The sequence below is a fragment of the Populus euphratica genome, unplaced genomic scaffold, assembly GCF_000495115.2.
Source record: "Populus euphratica unplaced genomic scaffold, PopEup_1.0 scaffold48.1, whole genome shotgun sequence".
In the NCBI taxonomy this organism is placed as follows: domain Eukaryota; kingdom Viridiplantae; phylum Streptophyta; class Magnoliopsida; order Malpighiales; family Salicaceae; genus Populus; species Populus euphratica.
Window position 1 is genome coordinate 1293366 of NW_011499879.1, and position 11406 is coordinate 1304771.

The 11406-nt window shown below is 34.7% G+C and overlaps 1 protein-coding gene across 3 annotated transcripts; it reads right to left on the bottom strand.

Annotated features, from left to right (window-relative positions):
• Positions 1 to 6096: 6096 nt before the first annotated feature.
• LOC105129062 (uncharacterized) lies at positions 6097 to 11406 on the bottom strand. Of its 3 annotated transcripts, none has more exons than XM_011030986.1 (7): positions 10967 to 11406; positions 10115 to 10385; positions 8428 to 10041; positions 8190 to 8353; positions 7865 to 8057; positions 7247 to 7784; positions 6097 to 6847 (listed from the first exon to the last, which is right to left on the bottom strand). In XM_011030986.1, the coding sequence occupies exons 2-7, from the start codon at positions 10332 to 10334 to the stop codon at positions 6745 to 6747; spliced, it is 2832 nt and encodes a 943-aa protein (XP_011029288.1). In that variant the 5' UTR covers positions 10335 to 10385; positions 10967 to 11406; the 3' UTR covers positions 6097 to 6744. The 3 variants fall into 3 exon arrangements, with proteins under 3 accessions (XP_011029288.1, XP_011029290.1, XP_011029289.1); XM_011030988.1 differs by having other exon boundaries at positions 8190 to 8335; positions 10967 to 11405; XM_011030987.1 differs by lacking the exon at positions 10967 to 11406 and adding an exon at positions 10824 to 10926.

Genomic DNA, 11406 nt, shown 5'->3' on the forward strand with positions numbered 1-11406 from the left:
TCTATTAAATTCCCAAAAGTTATTTTCAATCTACTTGGAAATTCCATTTGATAAAAACTTCCCCTTTTTGATTGTCAATTTTAGTGGAAATTAATTGATGCTAGCATGCAGTATGTGCATTCACCAATTACGGCTTGCCTAAAACCCGATACCAGTGTGTGAAAAGCTGGCCCGGTGATAGAATGAAGTTAAAATTTAAAACCAACACTATTTCGTCCACTGCACTGCTGATAAAGTGATAAGAAGGGATCCTATGTCAAAGCGGTGAGAGCACATGTAGAAGCTATCATATTTTATAGCAGAACATAGTAGTCCATCATTGGCTAAGAGAAAATTCAGATTGGTTACGTGGGCTGCTGCTCATGGCACTTGGCAGTCGACTTCGGAAGATAAATAGATGACTAGAAAAGGCATGCAGATAAATTCCATTAAAGTTGGATTGTTTTAGCGCGTGGGGGGTTGTGCACCTGCAAATTTAAAGGCCAAACTGTGTTTATCAAACATGAAGAAACAATGTATATTGTAGATGGTTAAGGTCAGAGCGAGTTTCTCCGTCACACACACACAGCAAATGTATACCACTTGCATGGTTGTTGAAGTCCGGACTGGTTTTTCCATTGGGGCGGGGGGGGCATGTATGACGTGTAAGATCAGCTAGCTTGGGTAGTTCAAGCCGGGACAAGTTTTTCCATTAAAAGAAAAAAGCGAGCATGTCAGACCAGCTAGCTTAGGAGACACGCCGAGAACATTGCTGTCAATCATTATAAGCAGCCAAGAAAATAAATTGTTCTCGCTTTAGTACGAGTTTTGAGTACTGTATGAAGATGTGACCAGTCTGCATCACAAAAGTTACTTGCCATCTTTTGACCCTCCAAGGCATGATAGCGCTGAGACTATCTGCCGAGCACTTGACCTTGGTGTCAATGTTAAAAATGATCACTACTGATCAACTTGCAATTGGCAAAGAGACTGGCCGCAGGCTTGGCGTGGCTACCAACATGTATCTCTCCTTGGTGATAGCAAAGATGAGTCAATTGCTTCCATTCCAGTTGACCGGTGAGCTCATTGAGAAAGCTAATGGATTTGCTAAAGTCTTCTGAAGAAATTTGAAATAATAGAGTCTATTTTATTTTAACAATCATATATCCTTACATATACAGAATACAAATTAAATAGAAAATATACTAACAACCACATCTTACTCCTGCAAGTTAGACATGACAATTTGTAACAACTAGTTCTTATCGTTATCTACAAATATGTTAATCCATAACACCTAATTTACGTAACAAATGCCAATAATAACGGGAACAATTGATCCAAGCTTCGACAATAAATAATGAAAGTGAGTAGAGGACAAGACCTTGATGAACACATAACAAGCCTGTCATGACTGTGGGGGTAATTGGTTTGGAGAAAATTTATTACTACACTTGTTAACTAATAAAATGATAATTAATTTTAATATATTTTATTTTTTCATGAAATACTATATTAATAGCATTACATATGATGACTTGATCGTCGTAAAAAAAAATGAGAATCCTAATTGAGTAAGAAAACTTTTAAATCAAATTAATTAATAAGCATTAGATATTGTTACGTGATGTTTAACTTTAACACTAAATTATTAAACATGTTTTTTGCTATATCAGTAAACAAGATCACTACCAACAAACATACAATAACTTAACTCGTGATTGACTTTGATCAATAGCATTTCTAGTCCAATCTTGATCATTATATCTAGTTATTTAAGTATGATCATTAATCATGACAATTTCACTTTTAATAAAACCTTTCAAATAGCATAAGATACACTTGATAATACTTAAATAAAAAACAATAAGCTCATACATGAGTTGACTAACAAAACTAACCATGTAAGTTATGTCAGACCGGGTAAATAATAAGGTCAATAAGCTTACCTACAAGATAATAGTAATGTTTTAAGGGATCAAAGAGGCTTACTGATTTTAAGTATCAATTTATTATCTAATGAGGTAGAATCAGCAAGTAAAAAATATACTTATGTTGGTTAAGGAACAACTTTTAATGAGACACTATCATTTTAATTTTAGAAAAGCACTTCAAGTTGCTAAGATCTTTAATAGGAAATTGATGTTGAAGTATGCACATGAGATAGAAAATGACCTCAATATTATTTTCTATAATAATAAGATCATGAACATATATAGAAACCATCAATGTCTCTTTAGGTCCAAGATGGACAAACAAAAAGTCAGCATTACTCCTCATAAAACTATTTTCATCAAGAACAACATAATTTAACATGCCAAGCAGATTGTTTCATTTCATAAATCAATTTGTGAAGTTAACACATCAAGGTAGGATCTTATCTTTGAGAATGACCAGATATCAATTTCATATAGACCTTTACATTAAAATCCCTATGAAAAAAAACATTCTTGATATCCATTTAACATATTAACCATCCATTATTTACAATAACCGATAATAAAACACATACAATTTTCATCCTACCAATAAGAGCAACAATTTCCTAATAATCCACTCCAAAAGTTTGTTAAGTTCTTGGACCACAAGATATATTTTGTATTTATCAATAGATTCATCAAAGTTAAATTTTATTTTATATACCCACTAGTTGCTAACAACTTGTTTTTTTTTGAGATGTTTGACAATACTTTAGGTTTGATTTTAAACAAGAGCTTGAAGCTTATCATTCATAACTCAATTTTTATACATCTACAGAATTAACTTTCTGAAAATTTCATGGCTCATGAGCACTTGAAATAGCAATGAGAAAGGCCATATAAGCAAAAAAGAGGTGATGACATGAAAGAGAAGTGAAGATAAGATGCCTGGCTATATAAGCAACAAAATTTTGCATTTTATTATTATTAAAAGAGCACGATTACGAGCCAGGTTCCTGTAAATGTGCGGGTTTTCATGTGCTAATAAAGTAATAAACGTTTATTTAAATACATGAATAAAATATATTATTGTTTTTAATGAAAAAATGATGTTTTTTAAACTTATATTTTAATTAAAATTAACAACGGAGGTATTTTATTTTGTTTTAATTATAGTATTTTTTTATAATAACAAGTATAAATGTTGATAAATGAAATCATAATAATTACCTCAATGAAAATATTTTTTTTCAATTAAAAAAACTTTAAAAAAGTCAAATTTTTTTGAGCTTCACCTTACTTATAAAATTAAAAAAATAAATGAATATTAAAATATAATAAGTTATTAGTTTGACGTGTTTTGAGTTTAAAAAATCAAAAGAGAACAAAATATCATATACTAGAATAAGTTCATCATTAAATTTGTACTCAACTTAATGAATTATGAGGAAATAAAAGTTTTTAGTGTGTGTTTAATATTATATTATAATTTTTTTAATTTAAAATATATTAAAATAATATATTTTTTATTTTTTAAAATTTATTTTTAATAATTTTATATTAAAATGATTATTATTATTATTATTATTATTTAGAGTATTATGATTGAAATTCCTGTTTTTAATGAAATTTTATAGGGAAGCACACCACTAAAAGCCAATTAATTGATAAACTCAATGTCAACATTATAGCTTTCTCGAATGATGTGTTAATCATTTTTTAAAAACCCTTAATTTTTTTAGTTTTAAAATATTATCTTTTTAGTATTTTTAAATTATTTTAATATATTAATATAAAAAAATAACTTTAAAAATAACTTTTACCTATACTCATAAACCCACGAGAAGACATGTATATCTCCGAGTGTCAAATCAAGTGCAATGATCTCATTGACGGCAACGTTCCTCGATGTTATAATGGCTCGTTCTTTAAAGCACATTTGATCAAGGACTTGAAGTTGCTATGTCGGGATAACCAGCCAAACAAAATGCTAAAATGCCTTTTCTCTCCCACAAATGCTATTTCTACATATTTTTTTAAAGAACCAAAATCAACAAAGTGGGACCATTAAAAAAATAGACCAATTAAATGTAAACATGTGGAAAAAAATAATATTAAACAATATTAAGAAATATTAAAACATTTATTTTTTTCACTTCAATATAAATGGCTCTTCAAATAGTTTTTTTTTTATTGAAATAGATATAATAAGATAAATTATATTTATACTATTCAAAATTCTATTTTATCAATTTAGTTTTTTAAAATATCGTTTTGGATTTAAAGATACTCTAGATCTCCGAGTGTCAAATCAAGTGCAATGATTATATCTCCGAGTGTCAAATCAAGTGCAATGATCTCATTGACGGCAACGTTCCCAAGAGCATCTCTAATGGAGAAGTCAAATGGATAGCCAAAAATAAAAAATCAATATTTTGGTTTTTCTATAGGGAAGCACACCACTAAAAGCCAATTAATTGATAAACTCAATGTCAACATTATAGCTTTCTCGAATGATGTGTTAATCATTTTTTAAAAACCCTTAATTTTTTTAGTTTTAAAATATTATCTTTTTAGTATTTTTAAATTATTTTAATATATTAATATAAAAAAATAACTTTAAAAATAACTTTTACCTATACTCATAAACCCACGAGAAGACATGTATATCTCCGAGTGTCAAATCAAGTGCAATGATCTCATTGACGGCAACGTTCCTCGATGTTATAATGGCTCGTTCTTTAAAGCACATTTGATCAAGGACTTGAAGTTGCTATGTCGGGATAAACAGCCGCGATAATTGCTAAAAAGTCGAACCATATCCAACGTATAGATCATGAGCATCTTAATAAAAGTATAATCACAATCATCTGATGCTGGTAAGTCACAGATCTTTCCGTGACCAATCAAAACAATCTATTCAGCGAATTTGCGAAGTTCATGCCTTTGGTCATTGCTGAGACCATTTAACGAAGTACGCATACTCTCTCTTGGAGTGTACAGACCCTATAATACTGCTAGAGTGATGAGTTGCTTAAAGAAGCGTGAATAATCTCTTCTTTGGTGCTGCTCATGACAGCTAACAGAATTTGTCAAAATGAACTCCTAATAAAACTTATTTTCCACCAAACAATTTGCTATAGGAGTTTGATGAACCAACTGAGAAAACATCCCATATAGCAAATGATCCATTGCCTCAAATTAGCACATGTTATTTGGTGAGCATTGTTTCATCTACCATGCCTCCAAAGGAGGACTGATGGAAGGGGTTCGTTACTTGCAAAGACAATATGATGCTGCAATGGCAAATGAACCTACAAGCGCTCGATTGAAAGGGTTCTTGAATGAGCTCAACATTACAAAAAGCTCTAGACTGCTCCGTAAAGACAAATGGATAGACGATTAGAATAACTTTCACGATTGATCAGATCCCTTGTTGATGTTTTTGGAAAGTGTGGTATTGCTTGCTTTATCATGAAACTGTATTTACTATTTACACTTACCTCCTTTGGAAGGATTGCATCTCATGACTAAGAAAAAAGTTGCAAGCAATGGTGGGACTGTTATCATCTTTTTTATCTTCCTCCCTCTGCTAATAGTTTCTTGGATGCTTTTGTCTTTTCGCTTGGCCCTCTTTTCTGGAAATGGTTAATTTCTATCTTCGGTGTTTCTTACTGGCATATGCCTTCTGGAAGATAATTTATTTCGAGACTCTATTGATTTAATTTATTATTTGTCAAGAGCTTGCTAAGATACATGTATAGCTTCATTCTTCCACAAGCGACTCCATTAGTTGGTAGTGTGATCTGATTTCATGACAGGGGGAAAATGATCACTACCCTCCCCTTCCAAATGGCCATCGTCTGTTTTTGCATGGCATTCCGTTAGGTTATAAATTGAATACAAGACAATGCTACAAATGCAATGGATGTTCGTTCAAACAAATATTTGTTTGCTGATTCATTCCTTCAGATTATAAATGGAATACAAGACAATGCTATCTTCACTTTTTTTCCTGTTCAGTTTTGGTCTCTCATGCAGCAAAATGCTTTTGTTTTCAGTTAACATCCATGTTATCTTTCGTGAACTTGCCATCAATACTGATAGTCGACTTACCAATTAGAAGATACACACTTTTATCTATCGCAAGTAAACTACCTGTGCTGTGCTTTTTGACGATTATCGCAAATCATTGTGCTTTATAGGCATACATAGTAGACAATGATAATTTATCACAACATTATAGCATTCTAAACTGCTTAATTGTAATGGACAGAAGAAATAGGCATGGACGTAGTCGTTTCAAACATTGGTGAAACCTTCTTGAAGTAGGCGAAGCAAATGAAATGAAATGAGCTGGTACAAACTTCAACTCGAGGTTGACGCCCCAATGACTGGAAAATTTTGCTAATTCAAAATACGAAGATAAATACGCTAATAAATAGCCTTACACGAATAAACCAACCGCACCGAACAACTTCTGTAAGCACCACGCGTGTCTTGGCATGCGAGAAAAAGGAATAGATTTGTCACGAGAGTATTCAAAACAGCTTATCTGACCGATTACGATGTTCCACGAAGCATACGGAAGTGTACGACGAAGGCATCTGTCCAGTATGATTATCTTTACGATTAATCGAAGGAAAGTCCTATAATTGATGGCTGTCGAAGGTTCAGTTTAAACTCTACTATATGCAGGAAGTTGGAGCTGCATGTCATGGTTTCGGCTGTGCCTCTGACCAACTGCCAGTCAGTTAACACAACTCCCTCCATTCTTGTCCAATCTCGGCTTTGCAATTCTTAAAAAAAATCCTTTTGAAGATGTGCAAACATTTACTTGCGCGATCTAGAATGTAGAAAAGCCGATTATGTTAACATGCTCAAGCTGCCTGCTAGAATTCTGTTGTGCAATTTTAACCAAAACACAAAAGCAACAGAGAATTCTACTATTATCTGTTAGAGAATAATATAAATCATATCTTTACTATCTATTAGATAATAATATAAATCATATCCTAAGACCTCACCTAATAGCTTAAACTTTTAGGTAAGATAGTTATTTAATATGGTATTAGAGCCTTGATGACCAAACGGTCACGAGTTCGAATCTCACCATCCCCATTTATTTGATAAAAATTAAGCACAAGGTAATATGGACCTGTGCAAGTTTCAAGCCCAAAGAACTTTCACTTGAGGGGGTGTGTTTGAGAACAATATAAATCATATCCTAGAGCCTCACCTAATAGCTTAAACTTTTAGATAAGACCCTAGAATATAATTTATATTATTCTCTAACACTATCTACCTTCTCAATTGCAGTCTCCATTATCACTTCTTCTAGAACACTTCTATCTATCTTCTCAATTGCCGTCTCCATTATCACTTCTTCTAGAACACTTTCTACTATCATACCAACAACATATTCAGCATCAATCCGGACATCCAACCATGTCACAGAGCTAGTCAAGTCCTTTTCAACAAGATGTTCTAATGTTCGCGAAGGTGGCTGTAAGAGTATGTTCCGTTCAACATGTTTCATCACTTGTTGAGCCATGTTTTCTGCCATTGTAACAGGTCGAACTTTTGGCTCGACAAATGACAACCAAAGGGAGCTTCTCATGTAGTTCTGGTATACCTCTAGAAGGACGTCGACAAAATAATCACAAACGAGCTTATGACCACCACAGGACTCACCATGGCACTTTGATAAGAGATCATCCAAATTAAAGCCAGAAGCTCTCAAAAATGCACCTATATACTCCAACACGGATCCTAGCTCTTCCAAAGAGGTGCTTGAATTAATCTTCAGATCCAAAGGGGAGTGAACAAGAGCAGCCAAATAGTCTTCCTCGTTACCTACTCTTAGTGGCAGGGCTGATAGTTCAGCTGCATAACTTTAATTGTGTCAACAAGATTGCAAAATCAGGAAAAAGTACATGTAATAATTCCCTAACATAAGAGCTTACCAGGCCGTGATGCGTGGCTTGAAGGTCTAGTAATCATATCTTCCATGAAAAAATGCTCAAGAACAGATACTGGACTTGGCTGCTCTGCTCTCTCTTTGGCCTTGTCCAAGTCTTCAACCCTCTGGATGGTTGAAGGGCTTGATAAATAATCACTTGTTGAAGATGGTGACATCTGATTATCTGCAGATGAATCCTGAAAGAGAAAATTTGCAGGGAAATAATGCAAAAGGGCACATCAAATAGCAGGAAACCAACAAACTGAAAGAGCTAACAAAACAAATTGAAAGACAGTAACAATTCAATAGACAGGGAAAACAGTCATTACCAGTCTAAAGAATTTTGAGGATTCATGTTCGTCAGTTGTATTTGCAGTACAGGTGCTTTCATTAGCATCGCTATTGTACGAGCCATCTAGTCTGGAGGGGACGCCGGAGGGACTATATTGTTCTGAAATTTTACTGTCCTTTTTTCCTATTATTTTGGTGAAAACTGTAGAAAATTACGTGCCGCGTATACCAAACAGAATTACAAGCATGATGAAGATTAAATTGACAAAAGCTCACCTCTAGGGCTAGAATCATTTTCAAGAGAAGAGATGTTCTCATCCTCTTTGACATCAGGGAAATGTTTGTCTGAAATAGTTTTCTCTGTCTCGATTGTTTGTAATTGATCCTCACATTTGTTGTCATTGGCCCATGGTGGAGCCTCTAAATTCTGCCGGGTTGGACTTGTGTAGTTTCTCTTTTCACTCTGATTCCACTTGTTCTTGTTCACCATTTGATAACTGCTATAGGGAGAAAATCTCATTTGTGGAGTGACACGGGCATGCTCCGCTTTACATCTAGGACCGGCCATAGAAAAGAATTCAATTTCAGGAAGAGAACTCATCCCATCCCAGGTTTTTGGTCTCTGCTTTCTAGAAAGATTCACATTTTCATTCATTAAAAAGTCAGATAGATGTACCCTTGTCTCAACATATTTGTCATTGTTAGTTTCCTTGGAATGCCTGAGATTTGAAAATCTTGAGCTTTCACGACCTTTTTCACTGGCTGCAGCAGCTTCCTTTCTAACACTAGATTCAGTTATTTCCACTTTGTCTATCTGGTCTTCACTCCTGACATCCATGGTTGTTCTTCCTAAATAACAAGATGTTTCACCTGGTGAGTTTCTTTCATTAATATCCACACCTCCGCCACCACATTTTTCACTCTCTTGGAAAATATATTTGGACTTCTGCACTGCACCATCAGTCAACATCAACTGCCGCTCTTTCCTGCTCACCCGCATAGCATGCATCAACTTTCTTTTCATTTTGACAAGGGGAAAAAATGAAGGTTTAACACTCTGCTGCACATTTTTTAACCTATAATGAACCGGTGGAGGCTCATGACTGATTCCATCCGCACAGTTTTGCAAGCTTGCAGAGCCAGGCTTCAAAACTACTATTGTCTCCGAGGGTTGAGGATCACCTGTTCCCTTGGACAGGCATCTATCAATGGAGTTGAAGTTTCGGGTACAGTCAGTCCTTTCACATTCCCTTGAATTATTTTTGTGTTGTTCTGACAATTTATCTTCGGGGTAAGATTTAATCTGCTGCACTTTTTCGTGAGAGTCTCGCAAGTCTTCAATATGTTTCACCAGTAGAGAATTGGGGTCTTGTAGGAGTTTTATGAACAGGTCCTTGTTGGAATTCAGTATCTCTAGTGCATCCATGAAATGTTTAGACTGGTCATCTGCCTCATCTGTGCTGAGGTGTTTTCCATCAATCAACTTCTGATTTATAAAAGCTTCAGTAGCTTCATTCATGCGAACCTGAAGATTGATCTCCTTAGATTGGCCATGCTTTGCATGTTGGATACTTCTACAGTTACAATCGGTTTCGTTTCTAGGTTGCACTTGATTGGAGAGTGATTCTTTGGTCACTGCAGATTCCAACTTTTTTGAAGAATCATCCGCTGAATTTTCATGAACAGATTTTGCATTCCCCATGGTTGCTACATCATAACAACCATAAATAGGTAAACGACGAGGTTTCCGAGTAGCCTTGATTGCTTTTCTATGGCTTGTTGATGAGTCACCAGCAAGTTCAGCATCAGATTGTACGTGTTCCACTTTTGCAGTGGTCTTCTTTATCTGCTGCTTGATGGGCATATCTTGCCCTGCGATTTTCTTCATTTCTGTAGTAGCAGGACTGAACTCATTAAGAAAAGTTAGGTAATTATAATAAAGCATAAATCAAGGAATTCTTACCAACAGCATGTCTCTTCAAAACTGCCTTGTCAGAAATCAGCTTCTTTGAGTGACGTTGGCGGAAATGAAAGATATTAATTAGGCCATATGCACATTTAGACTTGTATTTTTCATAGAATTCAGGACTCTGTGGCATTGGGCTCTTCGGAAAAGGGCTCCTCGGCAAAGGGCTCTTCGGTGACCTCCTTTCCATGATATGAGAATAAGTGCTAGTAGACATGGTGTGAAATATGCATCCAATCACACCATCACCGATATGCCAGCATTGAATCTGAGCAAGGATAGAAATATGTGTAAAGTACATAAAAACCAAAACTTTATAGACAGATTGCAAGCATTCTAATTGCCTTAGAATATAGTTCTCCAACATTAAACCAAAAAGAAAGAAAAATTGAAAATGATAAATTGTCTCAAGAATTGTTATCGAGTCCTAAAAATTCTCTCCATCCAGTTTCAGAAATCATATCTGGTTGTAGAATCTTCTACAAATTCTTATAATTTCAAACTCCCGTCCAATTTCTAGAAAAGAAATCTAAAGAGAGAAAACTGAATCATTGTTTTACACATTTCACAGCGAACTTGAAACCAGGAAACATAATTTCAAAAAACTTTCATCAACTACCAATCCAATCCTTAAAACAGCTTCTTTTTCATCATCATTTTCACTGAATACAGAACAAAATTAGAAGCTGAGTTCATACAAACTCACACTTGTTGAATATCCATGGAAAATCAACAAGTGCCCCCACCAAACACAATTTTCCACTGATTACTACCAACCTTCACAAAAATTGCACCGACATAACCAAGAATAAAAAAACACCACGGTAGCAGCAGCAGAAATATAAGTACCTGGGGTCGTTCTTGAAAATTGAAAACAGAAGCACCTGAACCGAGTCTTCCTTCCACTATAAGTTGAAGAACTCAAATGGGTAAATGAGAAACAGTAACCTCTGTCTGTCCTTTCATTTACTAATAACAAAGTTTCTTTCGGTCAAATTATGGGAGTGGTCATTGCCCTTTAATGTTACTACCATTAAAGAGAGGTTTTTGGGAGTTAGAAAAGGACTTGAAAAACAAAGAACGGGGCCTGTGAGCCAAAGCAGTTAATCAATGATACTGACCATCATGTGGCAATTGGCAGTCAGATACGTGCCAACATGGGAATTACAAGCCTTTTCAAATGTAGCAGCAAAACTTGTCTTGCTTTCCCATTTCCCTTTGTCATTCAATGACTAGTACTAGTAGTATTCAACAGACAGACCACAACACATGTACACATAGACATACAC

Bases quoted from the DNA above. Each gene is read 5' to 3' on its own strand.
- LOC105129062 (XM_011030986.1), bottom strand. From the start codon at position 10,334: ATGTCTACTAGCACTTATTCTCATATCATGGAAAGGAGGTCACCGAAG. The intron at 7,785-7,864 runs GTAAGCTCTTAT...AAAGTTATGCAG, and splicing joins AAGCCACGCATCACGGCCTG to CTGAACTATCAGCCCTGCCA. The intron at 6,848-7,246 runs AAGTGTTCTAGA...TCTAACAGATAA, and splicing joins GCAATTGAGAAGATAGATAG to TAGTAGAATTCTCTGTTGCT.